Source organism: Urocitellus parryii, chromosome 2, assembly GCF_045843805.1.
Source record: "Urocitellus parryii isolate mUroPar1 chromosome 2, mUroPar1.hap1, whole genome shotgun sequence".
Taxonomy (NCBI): Eukaryota; Metazoa; Chordata; class Mammalia; order Rodentia; family Sciuridae; genus Urocitellus; species Urocitellus parryii.
This window is the reverse complement of record NC_135532.1, coordinates 92191117-92216684: the sequence shown is the minus strand read 5'-3', so window position 1 is coordinate 92216684 and position 25568 is coordinate 92191117. Positions and strand designations below refer to the sequence as shown.

General features: G+C 39.2%; 1 protein-coding gene across 2 annotated transcripts in view; it reads left to right on the top strand.

Moving 5' to 3' along the window:
• The window catches only part of Rhoa (ras homolog family member A), a 49601-nt gene that overhangs the window by 7905 nt on the left and 16128 nt on the right, over nt 1-25568 (top strand). For both annotated transcript variants that reach the window (XM_026383791.2, XM_077795248.1), the window contains one exon: nt 24551-24708. In XM_026383791.2, coding sequence (XP_026239576.1) covers nt 24553-24708 — 156 coding nt within the window. In that variant the 5' untranslated portion in view covers nt 24551-24552. The remainder of the gene's footprint in view (nt 1-24550; nt 24709-25568) is intronic.

Sequence of the window (25568 nt, the reverse complement as noted above, 5' to 3'; positions counted from 1 at the left end):
TTATTAATGTAAATTCTGGGGAAATATGGGTGCATCCTTTCTATTAATGGTCCTCTTGTGCCAATCTTGAGGGTTTTTGTTGTTGTTTTGCTGCTGGGCTTGAACTTTGGGGCTTTGGATCCTTAAGCTCGTGTTCTACCTCTGAGCCACACTCCCAGCACAATCTTGTTCTTTATCTTACTGTAGCTCTTTTTCTGTTTTTATTTTTCAACTTTTTTGTAAAAAAAACTTTTTTGTATTTTTTTGTATTCTTCTAACTTCCTCTCTTTCATTCCAAGCAACATTTTCTTCTTAGATGAAGATATATTTCTGAAATTAGACAAGATTGGGTGTGTTTTCTTCTTACTCCTTCTGTTTTTTATTTTTTCAGCTGAGTAGTTTGGCCATCTTAACAATGTACTGTCTGTGAGGTGGTATAATTGTCAACAGAATGAGGATTGAGTATAATCCTTTCTCTTATTGGAGGGTTTGGCAATGAGACTGGTTTGAAAGGGAGAAGTATTAACAGTAGTACAGTAGCCTATGCAGGAGCTCTTCAGTTATTGTAATTTATTTTTGCAGTGCTGGGGCCAAACCCAGGGCTTTGCACATGCTAGGTCCTAGGCGCTGTACCATTGAGCTATACCCACGGCTCTCTTCAGATATATATTTAGTTGTAGATGGACACGATACCTTTATTTTATTTGTGTTTATTTTTATGTGGTGCCGGAGATCGAACCCAGTGCCTCACACATGCTAAGCAAGGGCTCTACCACTGAATCACAACCCAGGCCTCTCTCTTCAGATATTTTAAACTGGTTGCAAATAAAGGAAATTGTAGTTTCTTAATTTAATTGATGACCTGGTAAGTATCCTGGTCTGGTACCATTTGGCCATCTTTTTTGTTTTCCTTGGGTCTGAGTACATTCTGTATATGGAAAAGTGAGCTGTTAAGGGGATAAGTATTCTAATTTGGTGAGATGAGCTCCCTGGCAGTGAAGACATCTTGCTGGTGATAGTTTGTTGGCTTTGAACCCTTTGGCATAGTAGGAGAGATAGTGAAGTTAGTTTGTGGTTTTGTCATTATTCTTTCAGTAACAAATGGTTACTGAGTAGCTACTGTATGTTAGGAGCAGTTCTGGGATACATCTGAAGAAAAGAGATTTTCACACATGGAGTTTTTCCTACTAGTAGGGGAGACTGGTGATAGATAAGTAAAGAATAGACTTGCTTTTCTTAAGAGAATAGCAAAAAAGCTTGAATAGTAGTAGAGTCTAGAGAGCAAGCAGGGAAAATGGAAAAAGTAAGATTATAGAGGTAGGCAAGAGCCACATCTGCCTCAGTATAGTCAGAAGATGTGAGTTTAGAGTTTATTTTTTGGGAAGCCATTGAAGAATTTTTATGGCCTGAGAGTGATTAATCTAATTTATATTTTTTGATAATGTAGACTTTTCATATGTGAGGGGGTGTGTGTGTATATGATGCTGGATATTGAACCCAAGGCCTCTTGCATACAGGGAAAGCACTTTACCACTGAGCCACATTCCAACTTCTACTTTATGTAGAATAGCTTACAAGGAAGCAAAAACGGAAGCAGGAAATCTATAGGAGGCTTTTTAAATCCACTGATAGATGGTAGTGCCTTGGACAAGAGCAGTAACAGAGGAGGTGGTGGATTGATGATAATAATGAAAGGTATGATAATACCCTTTTTGGATAAATTGCAAGATATGGCTTCTTAAAACCCTACTCTGTGGCCAAAGATAAGCCCCATGCAACTGTTGGGCATAGGAGGCAACTAATTGCTCACCACTGGGCATGGTATTTTTGCTGTTTCATAAGGTTTGAAATGGATTCTCCAGTAACACATTTGTGGTTTGATTAAAGTTCTTCCTTGTAAGATGGCAGACTGTTTTATAGTTGTTTTTTCAGTTCTTTGTTATGTTGATGTATTAAAAACACAAAAAAGGCAAAAGTAAGGTTATACTTTAGCTCCATGTATTTGCTAAAAGTAGATTATTTTACAGAAATGCTGATGGCCTTGTAATTATAAAAGACAGTTCTGGCCAAATGTGGTGGTACTTATCTGTAATTCTAGTGACTCAGGAAGCTGAGGCAGGAGGATCACAAGTTCCATGCTAGAACCTGGCAACTTAGTGAGACCCTGTCTCAAAAGAAAAAATGAAACTGGGCATGGTGATCCCAAAGCCTTGCTAGTTGTTAGGACTAGACTGAATTTGTGAACCTCCTGCCTCCTGTGCCTGGATTGTCAGAATTGATAATAATGAAAGGTATAATAATACCCGTTTTTGATCTTGGTTTGTGACTCTGTCTTTATTTGGTTCTGTAATCGTTTTGTTTCACTCTTTGTTTTGTTTTGAGACATATGTTGTCCAGGCTGGTAGAACTTCTGGGCTCAAGCAGTTCTTCAAAGTAACTGCCATCTAAGTGTGTTCTACCCCACCTGGTTATTTTTCATTCTAAAGCATCAGAAAATAGTAGCAACAGAGATGGGACTCTCCAAGTGGGTAGAAAATGCAGAAAAGTAGCTGTGTGTGGTGGCACATGATTGTAAAACCATTGATTTATGAGGCTGAGGCAGGAGGATGGCAAGTTTGAGGCCAGCCTCAGCAACTTTGGGGATGTAGCTCAGTGGCAAGGCACCTCTGGATTCAAACCCAAGTACCCCCAGCCTCTCAAAAAGAAAAGAGAATGCAGAAGAGTAGATGGTAGGGTGAAGACTTTTCTCCAGTTACCTGCTACCACCAACTTTTTTTTTTCTTTTAATATTTATTTTTTAGTTGTAACGGATACAATACCTTTATTTTTATTTTATTTATTTATTTTTATGTGGTGCTGAGGATCAAACCCAGGGCCTCTCAGGGCACTAGGCTCCACTGCTGAGCCCCAACCCCGCCCACCAGCATTTTTTTTTTTTTTCCTTTTTTGCAGTACTCAGGATTTAACCCAGGGCTTTGTGCATGTTAGCTAAGCACACTACCATTGATCTATGCACTCAGCTCTACCATCACCATTTATAACTGAAGGGATCTTCTAATCCATGTAACTCTGCCTTCTGCATGTTTAGTGAACTCTGACCAAAGATTTAGTCATGAAATCAGAAGCATTTATTGAATCTACCAGTTATATACACTTTGTTTTTCCAGGTTTATCTTTTAGAAATTATGTTCTCCATTGTGTTTTCCAATTTTACTGATTTTTACATCCTGACTAAACTTACAAGAAAAATGTTTGTTCTTTTTTCTTAAAAAAATTTGTATTAGTTATTGATGAACCTTTATTTATATATTTGTTTATATGTGGTGCTGAGAATCGAACCCATGCTAGGCGAGTGCTCTACCACTGAGTCACAACCCCAGCCCCCCAAATGTTTGTTCTTTACAAGCAATCCCCACATAAAAACTGGTGAATATTTGTAGGAAATAGGGACAAAAGTGTAGATTTTTATCTTTTGAAACTTGTAGCTGCTCTAAAGCACAGGGACCTATTTTCATTATTAAAAAAAAAACTTTTGATTTTAAGCATATGGTTGAAAATTTTGATGAGTACATTGTTAACTTACATTTTTATAGCAGTTGTAACCGAGGCCATATGGTGCCAGTGAATTGGGGTTCTCTGCCTCTTCCATAGACCCATACACAAATGCTCTCCCATTTTTCTGGGTTATTTTCACATAGCCCTATTTGTAATATGGGCTTTGCCAGCCTAAGAAAGTAAATCTTAAGATGGATAGTATATGTTGTAACACTTTGGTAATCTTTTTTTTGCCAGGAGGTGATTTTGTTACATGATTTGGCAACTTTGTTAGTAATACTGTGTCCCGACTTTTTATGGAAAAGTTCTTTTCTGGTTGTCATCTCTTGTTTAACTTTTCTGTTTATTCAGAAGGACACTTTGTTTATCTTTTGAAGATCTTAAGTTAAGAAAAGGAAAATAACAGTATCTTAGAGAAGTAGAATATGGAGTGAATCTGACAAATACCTAGCTCTGACATTTTATAATTGTGACACTTTATTGTTGTGGGTTCTTGGTAGCTCAGTTTTCTCTTCTGTAAAAGGTAATGATAATGGAGTCCAATGAGGGTTCAGTGAGAGAGAAGTATTTAGTCCTTCACCTTTCACCCAGTTTGTATTGTATAGTACCTAAAAATCATACTTTTTTAGTTTGGAGGAGATTTATTTATTTTGTTGTTTGAGATGGGGTTTGCTATGTTGCCTAACTGATCTTGAATTTGTGGGCTTAAGGAGTCATGCTGACTGAATCTCCAAAGTAGCTGGGACTGTAGACATGCCACCACTACATTTGGCCGGAAGAGAATTTTTTGGATTGGGGGAGTAGCACCCTAAAAACTGTTGAAGGACCAGGACAGGGCTTATTAGTAAGGCTTATTACTAAGCACAATGTTCTTAAATTTGACTGTTCCCAAAATTGGGATCCAGTTCCTATGAGGAAATCACCTTGGGTGTGTTTTTAAAAATTGTCTTCATGGAACTATGTAATGTTTTGAACAACCAATAAAAAAAAAGAAAAAAAAATTGTCTTCATGGAGCTGGTGCTCACCTGGTACCAAAGGTGGGGGAGATAGTTGTTGAGGCTTGAGAGGAATAGGATCTGGATCCTGCCTGAAATGTTTGTTCCAGAATGCAGGGTGTCTGTCTGCTCATTTCCATTGCCAAAACATCCTGGTGGGGGCGGGGCGGGGCTGGGGTTGTGGCTCAGTGGTAGAGTGCTTGCCTCACATGTGTGAGGTACTGAGTTCAATTCTCAGCACCACATATAAATAAATGAATAAAATAAAGGTCCATCAACACTAAAAAAAAAAAAAAAAATCTTAGGACACGTTAGACAACTCATTGGGGCTATTTCATGGTTCATTCTTCTGTTAGTCCTGCAGAGAAGCATTGTTTTATAGACAATACTTAATCCTGACTCTGTACATCTATTTAAGGTTAACCTTGGAATACTTTGTGTTAGGTAATTTGGTGCTCTTATTTAGGAAACCTGAAAGTATGTTACCTCAGGATGTGTTTCTTGCCTCCCTTCTCACAAAAAGACTGAAGTTTAGACTGTAGTAAATTGGAGGTTTTTTGCATTCTTCTCTGCTTACCTCCGTGTGCCATAAATCTGTGGCTGTTGCTCTCCAAAGAATCTTCTGTAGAAAGGAAAGCCCCTGGTAACTGCTTGATAAAGATAGCCAAATAATGGTGGACAGAGTGGCACATGCCTGTAATCCCAGCCACTTCTGAGGCTATAAGGGGAGATTGTAAGTTGAAGACTAGCTTCAGCAATTTAGCAAGGCATTCAGTAATTTAGTAAGACCATGATGAAGGAAGGAAGGAAGGGAGGGAGGGAGGGAGGGAGGGAGGGAGGGAGGGAGGGAAGGAAGAAGAGGGGAAAGGTGCTCAATGGCAATGTGCCCTTGGGTTCAACCCCCAGTATCAAAATGTGTGTGTGTGTAACCAAATGATGACAATACCAGACTCAAGTTCATTGTGGACAGGTGGTTTGGGCCCTTTTGTGAACGGCTTCCTATAATGGCTTTATACACGTACAGACACACCCACACACTTTAGTGTTTTTTAGTTCTCAATGGATCGTCTTTAATTTTATGTATGTATTTATTTGCAGTGCTGAGGATCGAACTCAGGGCCTCACACATGCTCTACCATTGAGCCACAACTCCAGCCCATGACTTTATATTTTGAACTTCATTTTCCAGACATTTAATGGTGTTTCCCCTTTGCATTCTTCTCTGTGCTAGTCACAGTCCTAAGTGTGGGTGAATTTGGAGTTGATAGTTTTCTACCACTATCTCTGAAACAGTTTCAATTTAGGGATTCTCTTCCTCTGATCTAATACGATACTAAGTATTGTATTTATTTCAGTGTATACTTCCTTCAACAAAGAAGGAAGACATTGGGATCAGAGGCTACTGAAGAAAGGAGAAGCTTTTGAAAAGTTTATACTTCTTTCCAACCAGGTTTATTGTTTGTTTGAAAATTTGTTTCTAGTTTGGTTCCTTTTAGTACTGCCTGGAAAAAAATACCATAGTTTTTACTTTTATTTTCAGTTTTATAGCTCTCCTGATAACTTTGCTTCAAGAAGATGCATTGTAGAATATCTTTTGAGTTTTCAGTGGGATTCATATGTATTTAGGTTGGGGGAAAAAGAGTGGCTTTTGTAGAAAAATTGTAACAATAAACCAATGAAATAATATCATCTGGTTGTGGATAGTTGATAATTTTCAGGCCTTAAAATTTGTTTCCTGGGGGGCTGGGGCTGAGGCTGTAGCTCAGTGGTAGAGTGCTCATCTAGCATGCATGAGACACTGGGTTCGATCCTCAGCACCAAATAAATGTAAAGTAAAGATATTGTGTCCACTTAAACCTAAAAGATAAATATTTAAAAAAATTTTTTTTTCCTGGGCTGGGGTTGTGGATCAGCGGTAGAGTGATCTCCATCCTTAGCACCAAATAAAAATAAGTGAAATAAAAGTATTGTGTCCACTAAAAAATAAATATATATTTTTAAAAAATTTGTTTTCTTAGTGGATAGGTCCTGTTTTCTGTCTTCATAATGTCCGGTCCTTGAGCTTCTCTGAGCTTCAAAGATTTTCGAGTTTTACCTTTAGAGGTTTTATTGCCTGCTTTAGGATTCTGTTCTGGCCTGCATAGAGCCCCTGTTTAGGCCCCTGTTTTTACATTTATGAGCACAACTTTTTTGGTGGGGTACCAGGTATTGAACTCAATGGCACTTGACCCCTGAGTCAGCCCCAGACCTATTTCATATTGTATTTAAAGACAGGTTCTCACTGAGCAGCTTAGCACCTTGCTTTTGCTGAGGCTGGCTGTGAACTCTTGATCTTCCTGCCTCAGCTTCCTGAGCTGCTGGGATTACACGTGTGCGCCAGCATGAGCACAACTAAGTTTCTTTGTCATTAGGCTACATACACATACATCTTTATCTTACTTAAGCATGAGTTTTTCTGAACTGTTGTGAAGTGAGCTACTGGCCAGTTAGAGTAGAATTGTCTAAAATAAGCATATAAGTTCAAAAGAAGGATCTGAATTTGAGCACTTCCTGTCAAAGATAATTGAAGTTTCTGGGGGTTTGTTGTTGTTTGTTTTGAGAGGAGTCTTATTCTATTGCTCAGGCTAGTCTGGAATTCCTGGGTTCAAGTGATTCTCCTGCCTGGCCTCCTAATTTGTTTTGGGAAAAGGAGTGTGCTACCTTGGAGGGTGAATTCTCCAACTACTAAAAGTGTCTTAATGTAGTCTCACCACTGTTTTGTATTGATGTTCTTGTTATCATTTTCTTTTTAAAATCTGTGTGCTACAAGTTGGTTAGTTTCTTTGTTCCATGAGCACCAGTTTTGTGCCTGTGCCTAACCCACAGTGGTGAATAAAACATAATGTTCTTACATTACTGGAGTTTGGCAAGAAGAAACCTTGGAGAAGGGCATGATGAGTGAGGCAGAGATACAGTGCGAGCACCTGAGGGGCCTGAATGAAGTTGAGAGCTCAGGGAAGGCCCTGAGGATAGTGATTTCAGTCCTAAGCATGATGTGCAAGGGTGGGAGGTGGGGTGGGTGGAGGTGGTGGAAGAAATATGGTAAGTTTTTAACCAAATACAACAAGCTGTTCATTCTTCTTCTTTTTTTTTTAACCTGTCTGAGATTTTATTAGCAGGACCGTAGTGGCCAGTCGCAGAGAAGAAGGGAGGAGAGAGGGAGGGAGAGAGGGGTGGGGGGGGGGGGAGAGAGGGAGAGTAAGAGAGCCTGTTCATTCTTTTTATTTTATTCATTTATTTATATGCGGTGCCGAGAATTGTACCCAGTGCCTCACACATGCTAGGCAAGTGCTCTACCACTGAGCCACAACCCCAGCTCCTCACAGGATTTAATTAGAGGAAAAAATAAGATACAACTGAATTGTATAATTGAGATATGTGGGTGTCCCAGAGATGAGTCTCCTCCACTTCCTATTAGGTGCTGCGATTAAACTCAGGTCCTTGTGTATGCTAGGTGCGCCCTCTACCACTGAGTTACACCCCCGCCCATTTTCTTTTTAAATATCCTATTTTGTAATTTTGATTTATTATCAAACCCCTGGAAAGGGAAATTGTCTTATGTCCAAGTATATAGTACTGTTTTAAAGTACTGAATTCAGTAAAAAAGTAAAATTAAGTCATGTTCAGAACTATGCTATATAGATTATACTTTTTGGATGGTTGAGAAATTATAGAAAACTTATAATAATCATTGATGCTGCTTTTATATAATTAGCCCTTTAAAGAATTATGAGTTAAAATTATAATTATCTTAAGTGTGCTGAATTAGTCATTTTTTATTGCCATGCTAATTTTATCTGCATGGAAATTTATTCATTATCTTTCTAAACTATTGTAGAGATCTTGATCCGGCAAAAGCAGTATAGTTATCCAGTTCCTTTATTTCCCCTGTTTTTGCCTTCTTATAAAAAATGTTTGGCTAATAAACGTCTTTATAATGCATTCATTATAACCCGATAGCATCATCTCAGATATTCTTGTCTTTTTGAATGCCAAAGAAACTAAAAATTGCTGAAAAGCTCAAAGTTGAGCACAGAGGCCAATTTGTTGTGAATATGAGAACGTATAGAAAATGTATAGTCTAGGGCTGGGGTTGTGGCTCAGTGGTAGAGCACTTGAGGCACTGGGTTGTATCCTTAGCACCACATAAAAATAAATAAAGATACTGTGTCTACCTACAACTAAAAAAATATTTTTTAAAAAAAGAAAGAAAATGTATAGTCTCTAAAACAAATTGTCAGAATTAGTCAGCGGGCTGGGATTATGGCTCAGCAGTAGAGTGCTTGCCTAGCACACGAGGCCCTGGGTTCAATCCTCAGCACCACATAAAAATAAATAAAAATAAAAAGATATTGTGTCCAACTACAACCAAAAAATAAATATTAAAAAAAAGTTACTCAGCCAGGGGCTGGGGTTGTGGCTCAGTGATAGAGCGTTCACCTAGCATGCACGAGGCACTGGTTCGACCATCAGCACTACATAAGAATAAAGATATTATGCCATCTACAATTAAAAAATAAATATTAGGGGCTGGGGATGTGGCTCAAGCTGTAGCACGCTCGCATGGCATGCATGCGGCCTGGGTTTGATCCTCAGCACCACATACAAACAAAGATGTTGTGTCTGCCGAAAATTAAAAAAATAAATATTAAAAAAATTCTCTCTCTCTCTCTCTAAAATAAATAAACAAACAAACAAACAAACAAATAAATAAATAAATAAAAATTACCCAGCTAACTTAGGTTGAGAATTCAAATTATTATCAATCCTGCATTTTAGTCATACCACACCTAAACCCCAACATACCTAATAAGCCTGCTTTAATTCCCCATGAGAAAGGGCTCATCCCACTTATCTAAAAACATTAGTAATGGAAAAATTGGACTTGTTTATTTATTTTTAAATTTATTTTTATTTTTATATGGTGCTGAGAATTAAACCTAGTGCCTCGCACATGCTATTGCCACTGAGCCACAACCCCAGCCCCAGAAAAATCGGACTTGAGGGCACTGGCAAAAGTATTTTAATTTTTTTTTTTCAATATTTATTTTTTAGTTTTTTGGCGGACACAACATCTTTGTATGTGGTGCTGAGGATCGAACCCTGGCCGCACGCATGCCAGGCGAGCGTGCTACTGCTTGAGCCACATCCCCAGCCCAAGTATTTTAAATGTATCGAAAGGCTAGAGGTGTAAGTAGAGCACTTCCCTGGCATATGTGAGGCCTCAAGTTCATTCCTCAGCACTGCAAAAAAGTAAAGTATTGCCAGGTGCAGTGACATACACCTGTAATCCCAGTGGCTTCGGAGGCTGAAGCAGGAACATCGAGACAAAGCCAGTCTCAGCAACTTAGTGAAGCACTTAGCAACTCAGTAAGAACCTGTTTCGGGCTGTGGGTGCTGGGGATGTGGCTCAAGCAGTAGCGCGCTCGCCTGGCATGTGCACGGCCTTGGGTTCGATCCTGAGCACCACAATCAAATAATAATGTTGTGTCTGCCGAAAACTGGAAAATAAATATTAAAAAATTCTCTCCCTCTCTCTCAAAGGAAAAAAAAAAGGGGGCTGGGGATGTGGCTCAGTGGTTGAGCAGTCTGAGTTCAATCCTCAGCCACCCCCCCCCCAAAAAAAAAGTATTAAGAGATGTGTGTGTGTTTTAAAATGTTGTCATTTGCGTTAAAGATATTCATAATTACAATTCAGAATTCTGAAAAACAAACACTCAATTTGATGGCAAAACCTGATATGAACTGATGTCCTATTTAGTATTTCATTTATTTTACTGAAGAACTATTAATCCACTGGGTATGTTATGAATATTTAGCATTTGTTGAATGTTACCTTTTTAAAATCTGAAAAAGACAATTTAGAAACATCTGGTTCCAAAATTTGTTTTTTGGAGGGGTGTGTGGTAGTGATGGTGGGGAGGAGATACTGAGGACTGTACTTGGGGACAGTCTACCATTGAGCTATATCTACTCCCCCCCTTTAAAATTTAAGACAGGGTCTTACCAAGTTGCCCAGGTTGACTTTGAACTTTGGATACTCCTGCCCGAGTCACCTGTGTTGCTTGATTTATGGGCAGGTACCACCAAACCTGGCTCCAAGGCTTTTAGATGAATTGTGGGTCTGTATTTCTGTAGCTAAACATTTCTTACAGGAAGGAAGAGGATAAGATGAGCTATGGATGGGATATGTACTTTGGGAAACCTAATTACGTAATTTGCCTGAAGTTTCACAGTTGCTTTGAACCTGAGTACCAGGTTCAAGAGTCTTTTCTTGCTTTTTTTTTTTTTTTTAATATTTATGTATTTTTTAGTTTTTGGCGGACACAACATCTTTTGTTTGTATGTGGTGTTGAGGATTGAACCTGGGCCGCACACCTGCCAGGCGAGCGCGCTACCGCTTGAGCCACATCCCCAGCTCCAAGAGTCTTTTCTTAACAGAATAGAGAGCATCGGGTGATTCAAGCTTGCATAGTAATTTGAGAAACGGCACTGAGTAGTCCAAGTACCATAGTAATTCATGGATGAAGAATTTATTTTACTGGGATTGTGGGGAGGATGTAACACTTGGCCTTCCTTTGGAAAAATGGCGACCGTCTCTTTGAAATTTCAACTGTCTAGAATTTGTCCTGGCCTAAACAAAATAGTTTTTTCCTAAAATGAAACTTTTACTAGTTTAGCAAATAATGGTGTTTGAACTCAGGGACACTTGACCACTGTACCCTATTTTCTATTTTAATTAGAGGCAGGGTCTTGCTGAGTTGCTTAAGGCCTTGCTAAGTTTCTGAGGCTGGCTTTGAACTCAAGATCCTCCTACCTTAGCCTCCAGACCTGCTGGGATTACAGGCATGCGCCACCATGCACGCCTTGTTGGATACTATTATCTGTAAATTTTAGTATAAAGAGTCAATGTTGGGCTGGGGTTGTGGCTCAGCAGTACTTTCTTTCGTTTCTGAATAGGCCTTAGGTCTAATTATTGAAGCAGGAAGTTACTTCTTTTCTAATAAAATCTGCAAGTACAACCCACTGTATAGAAAGCTCTGTAGTCCCTACCTTCATATATATATAAAGGCAGGGGGGGGCAGTGGGATGAACATCTTGGCACTCCAGATATGACACAAAAAGCCTTAAAAAGACTAGTACCTTTAGAATATTCTAGAGAGCAGTTTTCTACCATGATGAAGAGATTATGGAGAGTCAAAAATAACTTGTTATTAACAGATATGTACTGAATATTACAAATATTCTTCCCATGAATTAGAACAGAATTAAGGCTACTTAAATACAGTGGTGTTTTTCTAAAATGAATCTTTTCCCAACCTATGTTTTCTATGACCTATGAGGCTGAAGCAGGAGGATCATAAGGTTCAAGGCCATAATATTCCATTATATGGCTATTCCTCATGGCTAACTGAATGTTTGCTTAAATAGGATTGGTTTGTTAATTGAAAACTAATAACTAGAGGGTTAAAAATATGTCAGATTAATCATTAGTGCCTTAAAATAATCTGCTTTTGGTCAAGTGAGCAGTTATTTTTAATTTCCAGTCTTAATCTAGAAAGACTGTAGAAGGTAGTATAACAGACTAGGCCAAATGAAGAACTTTAGTGACTAGCTCCAGAAGGCCTTTAGGAAGCTGTTCAGACAGATGCTAGTCAACATCATAGTCACACAAACATGAGGAAATTACCAAAGACTGCTTCGTGAAATGACTACATGTTAACATGTGGTTGTGGCTTAGCCACTCTTAATATCTGAGGAACATCTGATGGACAGACCACTCCCTCACTGTGCAGCCAGATAAGCAAAGTGGGCAGGAGTGCAAATGGTCTGTAGTCATCACTGGGGATCAATTAGACTTGTAAAAAGAAGTGTGAAAAGAGCTGCTCACCATTTAGCAATCTTCCTACAGCAGAGCTTCCTGAAGCTTAGAAAGCCACAGCCCTTGATTGACATCATCTGTTCCCCAGTAAGGGAAAACAGACTTAAGACACACTAGCACCAAGAGTTGATGACTTCAGAGCAACTCACACATATTCGACATTTTCTCTTCTCTGATATGTAAATGAAATCCTAAAGAAATGCATGCCAAAACATTGTAAAAGGGCAGAAAACAAATACAACTTTTGTGTGTGTGTGTGTGTGTGTGTGTGTGTGTGTTGCTGGGGATTTTAACCCAAGAGCACTCTGCCACTAAGCTACATCCCCAGCACACTTTTTATTTTGAGACAACCTCTTGCTAAGTTTCTGAGGCTGTCCTATAATTTGTGATCTTCCTGCCTCAGCCTCATGAGTAGCTAGTATTACAGCTGTGTGCCCCTACCCCAGGAAAAAGTTTTTTAAACCCACATTGTTTGATCTAGGACTATAGCTCAATGGTAGAAGACTTTGAGTAGTATGCATGAGGTACTGGATTGAATCATAACAAAACAAACTAAAACAAAACCCATATTGTTGCATTGAGTATTAGACAAAGATGAGATTAGAAGTTTCTTAACATAAGGCTTTTGACCAAATGCGTCGAAAACTCAAATCATGAACCTTGGGAGAAATATTCAGAGTAATCACTTACCATGAGTTATTAATTTTTTTTTAAGTGTCACCAGTCTGCTGGGTAGACAAAGGAGAAAAGTATACTAAAGCAGCAGGACTACTTCTTGTCATGAGGGGGAAAGCAAACAGTGGAATGTTTAAGAATGTGAACTCAGGGCTGGGGTTGTGGCTCAGTGGTGGAGTGCTTGCCTAACTTTCATGAGGCACTGAGTTTGACTATTAGTACTGCATATAAGTAAATAAAAGGTCCATCAACAACTTAAAAAAAAAAGAATGTGGGCTCAGGGTCTGGGGTTGTAGTTCAGTAGTGGAGCACTTGCCTAGCATGTGTGAGACATTGGATTTGATTCTCAGCACCGAATATAGATAGATAGAAAGAAAGAAAGAAAAAATAAAGATCCATGACAGTTAAAAAAAAAAAAAAAAAGAATGTGGACTTAGGTTTGCCTCTGAGCCTGATAAAAAACAAAACAATATGGATTCTAGAATAGATTATTTAGTTCAGGACTCATTTCTGTGACAGTGGGCCTCATCTGTAAACATGTATTAATGCCTGTCTCATAGAGCTGTTAGGAGGAAAGTATGTTAAAATAAAGTAGAAAGTTTGTAACAGCTTGAAATGTTACTGTTTCTGGCATTTTCCTTTTTATCTTCTACAAAGTAGTGGGAGAAAAGTCTTCTCCACCTGAATTAAATACTTATGGTACTAAGTATAAATAAGGAGAAAAAGGAAAGGGGAGGGGTGGAAAGTTACAAAAATTAATGACCTAAATAAATGGGAAGACATCCATGTTAATGAGTCAACTTAATATTGTGAAGACAGTGGTACTCCCCTAATTTCATCTCTGCATTCATTGTAATCCCTATCAGCTGCTTTTTTTGTAGAACTTTACTATACAACTATACAACTCTTTGAAAAAAGCATAGGTTTCTCATCACCTTGGATTTGTCAGTTGTTTCTTAGGACATCAAAAACCATCAATAGCTAAAGAAAAATAGATAAATTGGACTTCATCACAAAGCACACTATTGGGGCTGGGAATGTGGCTCAAGTGGTATCGAGCTCGCCTGGCATGCGCGGCCCGGGTTCAATCCTCAGCACCACATACAAACAAAGATGTTGTGTCCGCCAAAAACTAAAAATAAATATTAAACAAAACAAAAAAATGGGCAATGAATTTGAATAGACATTACTCCAAAGGACATATATACAAATAACCAGTGGCACATGAAAAGATGCTAAACATCTTTTTTTTTTTTAATTTTTAGTTATAGGTGGACACAATGTTTTTATTTTACTTTATGTGATGCTGAGATGAAACCCAGTGCCTCACACATGCTAGGCAAGCGCTGTACCTCTGAGCCCCAGCCCGACTAAACATCTTTAGTCATTAGGAAAATGCAGATCAAAAGAATGCAAGATAGCAATTTCCATCCCTTTGTATGGATTTTAAAAGAATAGAAAATAAACATTAGTAAGGATGGGTAATTGGAACCTTTGTACATTGCTGATGGAAATGTGCTGTGATTCAACTGCTATAGGAAATCTTTCCAGAGTTCTCAAAGGACTTATAAGCAGAGACTCAAACAAGTACTTGTATCCCAAGATTTCATTGCAGAATTATTACAATAAGTAGGTGGGAGGGGGTAGAAACACCCAAGTGTCCATTGGCAGATGAGTGGATAAACAAAATGTGGTTCATCCACTCAGTGGAATATTGTTTGGCCATAAAAAGTACTAAAGCTCTTGTATCACACTACACAATAAACAAAAACATTTTGCTGAGTTAAAACAAGCCAGGAAAAAAAAGAAAAGACAAAATGTTGTGCGATTTCAGTTATGTGAACTGTTCAGAGACTTTAGATTAAATAATATTAATTGAGAGGGAAGGGAGGGGAGGATGAAGAGTTACTGTTTAATGGCCTACATTTCCCTTTGGGGTAATGGAAAGGTTTTAGAAATAGTGGTGATGACTGTACAACATGAATGTAATTGAATTGTGTGTTCTATTTGTGGGTTTTTATTTTGTGTGGTATTTTTTGTTTTTGTGGATTTTTTAGCAGTGCTAGGGGATCAAACCCAAAATCTTACACATACTAGACATTTATGCTACCACTGAGCTATTTCACCAGCTAGTTTCTTTGGTTTGGTTTTTAATTTTTTTTTTCTTTTTTTTTAGTGGATGGACACAATACCTTTATTTTATTTACTTATTTTTATGTGGTGCTAAGGATCAAACCCAGTGCCTCCCATGTGCTAGCCAAGTTCTCTGCCACTGAGCTATAGCCCCAGACCTGTTTGTTTTTACCACTGAGCTACATCCCCAGCCCTTTTTATCTTTTTATTCTGGGACAGCATTTTGTTAAATTGCTTAGAGCCTCAACCTCCCGAGTCATTGGGGTTACAGGCATGTACCATTGCACCTAGCTGTTTGTTTTTTGAGACAGGGTCTTGTTTCAGTCCTGGGGTTTGAATCTTGGGCCTTGAATAAATTGGGCAAGCACTTTAGTACTGAACTATATAGCCCCAGCCCTATGTAGGTAGGGTTAAGAAGCTGGGGTTGTGGCTCAGTGGTAGAGTGTTTGCCTAGCATGTGTGAGGCCTGGGTTCAATTCTCAGCACTGCATATAAATAAATGAACAAAATAAAGGCCCATCAACGTCTAAAAATATTTTTTAAAAGAAGTAGGGTTTAAAGCCACTAGTGATGATGGTAGGCATCATTATCAGCTTATCACTAAATGGTATCATGTGGCTGCTGCGTTTACCCTTCAAAGTCCATACTTCTTCATCTGGAGTTGGAGATAGTTCTGATGGAGTTGGTGACATATGTGTCTTGGAAAGTGCTTCATCATCAATACCAGCAGAGGAGACCCTGAAATGGGGTGTTGCAATGAGTAATTATGACTGTATAAACCAAAGTTTGCACATCACAATAAAAAGGCATTCTTTTTTTGGGTACCAGGGATAGAACTCAGGAGTACTTAACCACTGAGCCACATCTCCACCTCTTTTTTGTAAATTTATTTAGAGACGGGTTTTATTAAGTTGCTTATTGCCTGGCTGTTGCTAAGCTGATCCTTCTGCCTCAGCCTCCTGAGCCACAGTGGCTGGCAAGGTATTTACCTAACTCCTCTGCTATGGTTTTGGGAGAGCATTATGTTCAGATCCATTTTATCTTCTTGTGGAAAGAAGAAAATGGTTTCTAGAAGGGTAACCTTTTGCTGTTTGTGTCGGTTCTGTGGTCTTCAGCAACAGGTTTAGTCCCATCTCCCTGAATTACTTCCACCTAAGAGTACCATCTTAGAGCCAGTCTGTGGTACGTTTTCAATTAGACAAACAAAGTTGTGTTTTACTTTTTAATAGACACCCTTAGATGGATTTTGTTTTTCTTTTTTTAAAATACTGGAACAAGGCTGGGGCATGGTGATGCATGCTTGTAATCCCAGCAGCTCAGGAGGCTGAGGCAGAAGGATCGCAAATTAAAGATATTGTGTCAACTTATAACTTAAAAATTTAATATTAAAAATAAAAAATAGGGATGGGGATGTAGCTCAGGGGTCAAGTACCCCTAAAGTTCAATCCCCAGTACCCCCACCCTACCCTCCTCCCCCTCAAAAAAAAAAAAAAAAACACCTTCCACAAGTAGACCAACCACCTTATTGAATGCCAACCACCTTATTGCTGTAGCTTAAAATATCAAGCATTCTAGATTATAGTTGCAAGGCCTTACAGAGTTTTATTCTTCGTGTGTGTATGTGTGTGTGTATATATATAGGGTGGGTCATTAGTAATTTGGGGAGTGATGGGACTACTTGTTGATTGGTGGAATATTACCTCTGTTTGTGTGAAGGGTGTGGTGTGAAGGGAATTGAACTCAGTGGCACTTGACTTCTAAGCCATCCCCATCCTCATCATCATCATCATTATTATGCTAGGTTGCCAAGGCTGGCCTTGAACTTTATGATCTTCCTGCCCAGCCTTGTGAGTAGCTGGGATAACAGGAGTGCACCACTACACCAGGTTCTGTTATTAAAACAAGGCATGAGGCTGGGGATGTGGCTCAGGCGGTAGCACGCTCGCCTGGCATGCGTGCGGCCCGGGTTCGATCCTTAGCACCACATACCAACAAGATGTTGTGTCTGCCGAGAACTAAGAAATAAAATATTAAAAAAAAAAAAAAAACCCTACCCCTTGCTTTATTGGATGGAATATTCTATCAATTGTCTTTTTAAAAAAATAAATAAATAAATAAATAAAATAAATAAAACAAGTCATGAGAGCCAAAGCAGGCTCCACATCAAAGTCCGGGCCATCTTATCCACACAAACCCCCACACCTCAGCCCTCATCACTGCTGGGATCGAACCCAGGGCCTCAAACATACGAGGTAGGGGCTGGGGATGTGGCTCAAGCGGTAGCTCGCTTGCCTGGCATGCATGCGGCCCGGGTTCGATCCTCAGCACCACATACCAACAAAGATGTTGTGTCCGCCGAGAACTAAAAAATAAATATTAAAAAAAAAAAATTAAAAAAAAAAAAAACATATGAGGTAAGCACTTTACTACTGAGCTATATCCCCAGCTCCACCTTATTCATTTTTCAATGTGTTTGGCTATGAGAAGTTGTAGCAGCTTCTGATACTGCATGTCCTATGTTCCAGGGAACTCAATTTTTTTTATTTTTTTATTTTTTAGTTGGACACAACACCTTAATTTCACTTGTTTATTTTTGTATGTGATGCTAAGGATGGAACCCAGGGTCTCCACATGCTAGGCGAGCGCTCTACTGCTGTGCCACAACCCCAGCCCCAATTTTTTTTTTCATATTTATTTTTTAGTTGCAGTTGGACACAATACCTTTATTTTTTATGTGGTGCTGAGGATTGAACCTAGGACCTCGCACGTACTAGGCAAGCACTTTACTGCTAAGCCCCAGCCCCAGGGAACTCAATTTTGACTTTATAAATCAAAGGGGAAGGCTGGCTCTGACATAGTATATACTGTCCTGCTCTGAACCATAAGCAGTAAGAGCCAGCATTGTTGCTCTGGTCCTACCTGGCTTTCTGGCAACATTTGATGGTGATATTTTCATGTTATGACTCAGCTACAATATAGTAATGGTAGGGAGTATATACAGATGATCCCTGACTTAATGATGGTTTCAATTTAGTTTTTACTTTAGGAGGTTACAAAAGTGATATGCTTTCAAGTAGTAACTGTACTTAGAATTTTGATATTTTCCAAGATTAATGGTATGCAATGTGATACTGTTCTATGATGCTAGGCAGTAAGCTGCCCCTCCTAGTTGGCCATGTGATCACCAGTATAAACAACCAAATACTTTATAGTGTACTGTGTTGCTAACATATGATGTTCAGTAGGTCAGGTATATGAAATGCTTTTTCAGCTTACAGTATTTTCAACTTATGATGTGTTTATTGGGATGTAACCCTATCATGAGTTAAATAATAACATGTACAAGGCCCTGGGTTCAATTCCCAGCACCACCAAAAAAGAAAGAAAGAAAGAGAGAGAGAGAGAGAGAGAGAGAGAGAGAGAGAGAGAGAGAGAGAGAGAGAGAGAGAGAAAAGACTAATCAGAGTATATCAGGGAGAAAGATATTTTATCAGTGTTCTTGGGAAACATGCTTCTTTCTTGGGCTTTTGTTCCTCTAAATGTGGGTCCTATTCAGCATGTCCTTACCACTTTAAATGCAGCCAGAACAAAAAGTTTGGGGTTGAATAGACTGAGCCAAAGTGGTCTTTGCCCTAAGAGAACTTACATTACAGGAATGGATATGAGTCAGGTATATAACTCCTACCATTTTCATTTAGGGTAGGACCCCTAATAAAAAGTAGTTCTATAGCTGGGCATGGTAGTGCATGTTGGTAAATCCAGATACTTTGGAGACTGTGGCAGGAAGATGGCAAGTTTGAGACTAGCTTGGGCAATAGTGAGACCATGCTTCAAAAATTTAAATAAATAAGAAGGGTTCTGGGAATGTAGCTTAGTGCCACAGTGACCTGGATTCAATGCTCAGTATCCCCACACACAGAAATAAGAGGGCAAGGGAGAGTACTTGTATAATATAAGCATCAATAGAAATCCAAGATTTTGTTTGGAGGCAACACCTGATTTGAAGGGGTAGATGATTTAGGACAGAATTGGGCTTTAGAACAAAAGGTAACACCTGAGATGGACAGGTGGTTTTTTTTTTCCCCTCCCCCACTGAAGAAAGGGAAAAGATTTTCAGAGAAGGCATTGCTTTGAGCTGAGGTAGAAGATATATACAACACCGGTTAATGGAACTAGGTGTGTGATAAGTATTTAATAGGGAGATGGGAAAAGAAAATATTCGGCTGTTACAGTTTTAGAAGACCCCAAAGGCCGGGTTGAAGTGTGAGGACCTGATTTTGGCATTGAGAATCAGTGTGATGGGCTGTAGCCCAGCCATGGAAATCAGGAATTTATCTTCAGCACGTAGGAGAAAAGAGATGAGATCAGTTGGACTTTTGTTTTTGTCTGTATAAGCAGTACTGAGAACTTGAATTGGACTGATGATTATGGGGATGAAAAGAGGGTAGTGACAAAGAATTTTTCAGAACCTGAAATGGAGAACAGAAGAAGCAAGAAAATCATTTAACACCAGGGTTTCTACATGAGTGAGTTGTGTAGGCTAGGATTAGCAACCTGTTTTTATCACCAATATTGGAGGCATTGAAAAAAGTTTTAGTTAGAGTTGAAATGATGTCTTAGAGATGTTGATGTCTGAGGTACCACCAATGGAGCACAACATTGAGGTATGATAGGAGTTTGGGAACAGAGCCACAGTGATGTAGGTTTGGGAGTCATGTGCACAGAAGTGATATGTGAAATCTCCAGAGGTAGAGAAGTAAAGGAAACAATCACGGGAGGAATGATTAGATGTGGAGGAGCAAGGATAGGGAGTTAAGTTGTAGCAATAAGAAAAAAAAAAATCAGGCCAGGCCTGGTGGGGCATGCCTGTAATCCCAGCAGCTCAGAGGCAGGAAGATCACAAGTTCATACCCAGCCTCTGAAACTTAATGAGTCCCTATCTATCTCATAAATAAATAAATAGGGCTGGGGATGTGGCTCAGTGGTAGTGGTAAAGTACCCCTGAGTTAAATCCTCGGGGGGGGGGGGGATTTTTAATGGTAGGTCATTTGATAACTTTTTAAGTGTTAATAGAAGTTTAGACAGAAGGCAGATTTGAAGAATTTAAGCGAAGCGAGTATATATCTTTTCTTTGAAACAAGTCATAAAGAGCAAGGTAACTAAAAAAAAGCATGAATGTAGTTTTAAAATAGGAGCAGAAGCTAGGGGAATACCTCAGTATGCATGTGCAAGAGTGCCCTGCACATTATTATAAACTAAGTACAGGGAAACAGTAGAGAGGAAGAGATTGGGGATGGGGTAGGTGGCCATAGGTGAGAAAACAATAAAGTATTGGAGGACCTGATGTTGGGTGGGCCTAGATAGGAGAGAATGTGTAGTTAGTGATAACTATCATTTATTGATTGACTTCTGTGATGCCAGACCCCAGGAGAAATGCTTGCTTTAGTCTTCATAACCCTTTTAATAGAGAATGCTATGTAAGGAGGGGTAGGATATGGGCCCATGAGAGTCAGTGAGCTGGTTGCTCCTGTTAATTAGGATTTATGGAAATTACTTGGGCCACTGCACATAGCCCTTACTTTTCTTAGACACTCATTTAAAAATTATTTTGCACTTGAGTGGGAAATGTATGGCAGTATTTTGTTTTCTCATGCTGAAGTGCTCTACCAGTGAACTACATTCTCAGCCCTCTTTAAATCCTGGGACAGGGTCTCACTAAATTGCCCTGATTGGCTTTGCACTTACAATATTCCTACCTCAGCTTCTGGTGTATGCCCCCATGCTCAGGTTCACCTGGGTGATCTTGTTTCCTTTGTAAACAGAAACCACTTAATATAATCTGCTCAAGTGCCTCAACTCATTTGGCAATCCTCCTGCTGTAGCCCCCTCAGTTGTTGAAAATACAGGCATACAGCACTACAATAAAAAAAAAAAGTGGTTTTTTTTTTTTTTTTTTGATACTGGGGCTTGAACCCAGAGGTGCTTTACCACTGAACTACATCCCCAGCCACTGCCACCCCCCCATTTTTTTTGGTATTTTATTTGTATTTTAAGACAGGATCTCACCAAGTTGCTTAGGGCCTTGCTAAATTGCTAAGGCTGTCTTCGAACTTGAGATCCTCTTGTCTTAGCCTTCCAGCCCACTGGGATCACAGGAAATTAACCACTGCTCCCAGCTATTTAAAAGTTTTGAACATAAAGTAATTAAGAACTATTACAGAATATATAGTCATTTGCTTACTTTTATAAGTAACTCAAGTAGATAAGTTATAATTGACTTCCTAGAAAAGTAAATCTGTCAGAGCACTGAAGAATTATGTCTGAGACAGAACCTAGTCTACAAAATGACACATCTGTCAGAGAGGACCCAATGTAGTTTCCCTTTCTTTTCTTTTTGGTACTGGGGATTAAACCTAGGGCACTTGGCCACTGAGCCACATCCCCAGCCCTGTTTTGTATTTTATTTAGAGACAGGTTCTTCACTGAGTTGCTTAGTGCCTTACCCCTTGATGAAGCTGGCTATAAATTTGTGATCCTCCTTTCTTAGCCTCCTGAGCTGCTGGGATTAAAGGTGTGCGCCATCTTGCCCAACGTAGTTTTCTTTCTTAAGTTGGCATCATCTGGTATACCTACTGTATTAGAATTATAGCAAAGAGGGGCTGGGGAAGTGGCTCAAGCGATAGTGCGCTCCCCTGGCATGCGTGCGGCTTGGGTTTGATCCTCGGCACCACATACAAACAACGATGTTGTGTCTGCCGAAAAACTAAAAAATAAATATTAAAATTCTCTCTCTCTCTCTCTCTCTCAAAAAAAAAAATTACAGCAAAGTGAAAAGTAGTAAAGACACTTCTGTGAAATTTTTTTTCCTAGGATATTAAAAAAAATAGCAAGTTTGGTTTCTCGACATTTGTATTTTTTACTTCGTGTTAACAGCTCCACTTTTATACCATATGACCAGCATCCCCCAGAATCCTAGAACCATAGGTTTTTATTTTGTCCTATAATCACTTTGTAATTTCTGTCTTTCACCAATGATGGTTGAATGGTTTTTACATTGCTCCTGGGCCAAATGTTCTCTATAGAATGTTTGGTTGGTAGAGCCTCTTTTGTTGTTTCCTGACATTTTTACTTTTTGTGTTTTTACATTAGAATGAGATACAGTATTTCCTGGGCTGGGGATATAGCTCAGTTGATAGAGTGCTTGCCTTGCATGCACAAGGCCCTGGTTTGATCTTCAGCACCACAAAACAACAAACAAAAATGAGATAGATTATTTCTTTAATTGAGTGCCTTCTAGGAATGATGCTGTTTAAAGATGGTCATTATTTCTCTTCTTTCTTTCCTTCCTTCCTTCCTTCCCTCCCTCCCTCCCTCCCTCCCTCCCTCCCTCCCTCCCTCCATGCGCTTGAACCCAGGGGTGCCTAACCACTGAGCCACATCCCCAGCCCTTTTTTAATTTTACTTTTTTTTTTTTTTTGGTACCAGGGATTGAACTCAAGGGCACTCAACCACTGAGCCACATCCCCAGCCCTACTTTGTACTTTATTTAGAACCCCTGTCTCACTGAGTGAGAGTGTGGTGCTAAAGGATCAAACCCAGTGCCCCTCTGAGCCACACCCCAGCCCCTGCTCTGAGTTCTTGACCCTCCTGTCTCAGCCTCCTGAACCGATGGGATTACGTGTGATGCCATGCCTGGTTTATGTTTCATTTTGTGACAGCGCCTGAGTTGCTTAGGACCTTGCAAAATTGCTGGTGCTGGCTTTGAACTCGCAATCCTCTTGCCTCAGCCTCCTGAGCTCCTGTGATTACAGATGGCTTTTTCTTGAATCAGAAAATTCCTGAGGGGCTGGGATGTGGCTCAAGCGGTAGCGCGCTCGCCTGGCATGCGTGCGGCCCGGTTCGATCCTCAGCACCACATACCAACAAAAGATGTTGTGTCCGCCGAGAACTAAAAAATAAATATTAAAAAAAAAAAATTCAAAAAAAAAAAGAAAATTCCTGTTTAATATTTTGCATCCTATAATGTCCCAGTTGATCAGGGCTGGGGGGCGGGGTGGCATACTGGAGATTGAAACCTTGGGTGCTTTACCACTGAGCTGCATTCCCAGCTCCCATCATCCCCTTTAAAAATTTTTATATTTTGATATGGTCTTGCTAAATTGCCCAGACTGACCTCAAACTTGTCATCCTGCTGCCTCAGCCCCCCCAAATAGCTGAGATGACAGCATGCACCATTGCACCCAGATGGTTGTTTGACTTTGGGCACAAACCAATCTGCTCTGCATTAGCCCTGACCACTTCACTCAATGGTGAAGATATGTTCTAAGGAACATTATGGAGTTCTCTCAGCTTTGAAAAGAGACTCAAAGTTGTACACTACAACTTTGTTCTTTTTCAAGATTATTTGACTATTCTAGGTTCATAACTTTCCAGGTGAATTTTCTGACTGGTTTATCGGTTTCTGCAAAGAAGCCAGCTGATGTTTTGATAGGGATTATGTTGAATCAATGGATTAACTTGGAAGATATTACTGTTTAACAGTGTTGTCTTTCAATTCATGACTTTTTTTTTTCATTTATTTAGCTATAGTTACTAATATTTTGTGGTTTTTCAGAGTCTTTAAGTTTTATACTATTTTAGTTAATTTTATTACTATTCTTTCTGAATGATGTTATGAATGAATTTTTTTATATTTCATTTTCAGATTATTCGTTGTTAGAGTGTTCATTGTTAGAGTATAAAAATACTGATTTTTTTATGTTGATCTTGTATCATAGTGTTGCTGAATTTATATATTCTAAAAAAATTTTAATGGATTTCTTAGGACTTCCATGTATAGGATAATATATATATTTTTGGTACCAGGGATTGAATTTAGGGGTATTCTACCACTGAGCCACACCCTCAGCCCTATTTTGTTGTTTTATTTAGAGACAGGGTCTCACTGAGTTACTTGGGTCCTCAGCCTCCCCAGCTCTGGGATCACAGGTTTGTGCCACTGCACCCTGCTAAGGTCATACCATGCATGAATCAGTTAGTTTTACTTATTCCTTTATAATCTGGTTGCCTTTTATTTCATGTTCATACCTAATTGTCCTAGCCAGAACCTTGTATATTATGTTGGATAGAAGTGGAAGGAATAGACCTCCTTGTTTTGTGTTTAGTCTTTTGGTGCCAAGTGGAACATTGTATTAGAACTTTGTGTATGCAGAGGCTTGTGCCCCATGGCCACAAATATGTGTGCCGTAACTTCTTATGTATTCTAAATAACACCTTTGTTTTGTGTTTAAGCTATGGCTGCCATCAGGAAGAAATTGGTGATTGTTGGTGATGGAGCATGTGGCAAGACATGCTTGCTCATAGTTTTCAGCAAGGACCAGTTCCCAGAAGTATATGTGCCCACAGTGTTTGAGAACTATGTGGCAGATATTGAAGTGGATGGAAAGCAGGTGAGTACACTTCCCATAATATCTGATGTCATTCTGCATATTAGGCTGTTCAAAGAGCCTGTAGAGAATTACACCTTTTTGTGTCTTTAGATACAAGATATATATTAAAAAAAAAAAAATACAAGATATAACAAAAATGTCATCCATTCTCATCATGTCATTTTAGTCCACTTTTTTCTTGTTTTGCCATACTTGGGATTGAACCTAGAGTGTTGATCTCTCTTATTTTCAGACAGGGTCTAACCAAGTTGCCAGAGCTTGCCTCAAACTTGGAATCCTCCTGCCTCAGCCTCCCAGGTCACTAGGAATACAGGTGTGCTTCATCACACCCTACCAACTTCATTCATTTTTAAACTGTTCTTGTCCAGACTTTATACATTTGTGTATATTTTACATTGGGGCAGCCTTAGTATATGATTTCTTTTTAAGTTTATTTATATTTGAAATTTAGTTACAAAATGGATAATAATCAGATGAGCATTTTTGCATGGATAGACTGTTTTTGTTCTGTCTGTATTTCATCAAATGCCCAAGTATGAGGACTTGGGATATAGCTTAGTTGGTAGAGTGCATGTATTGTATGTACAAGGATTTCAGTTCAGTCCCCAGCAACACACATAGACACACGTCCAAGTAGGAAATTACTACTTTTCAAGAGGTCCTTATTAATTGTGCTTCTCAGTGGGTTGTGACATTTAAAAAACATCCAAGTTTATTTATTTAACAGTACTAGGCATTAAACCCAAGACCTCACACCTACTAGGCAAGCTCTCTGCCAGTGAGAGAGCTTTTTTAAATTTTTTTAATATTTTAAGACAGTCTTGCTAAATTGCCCAAGCAGCCTCAGACTTGTGACACTC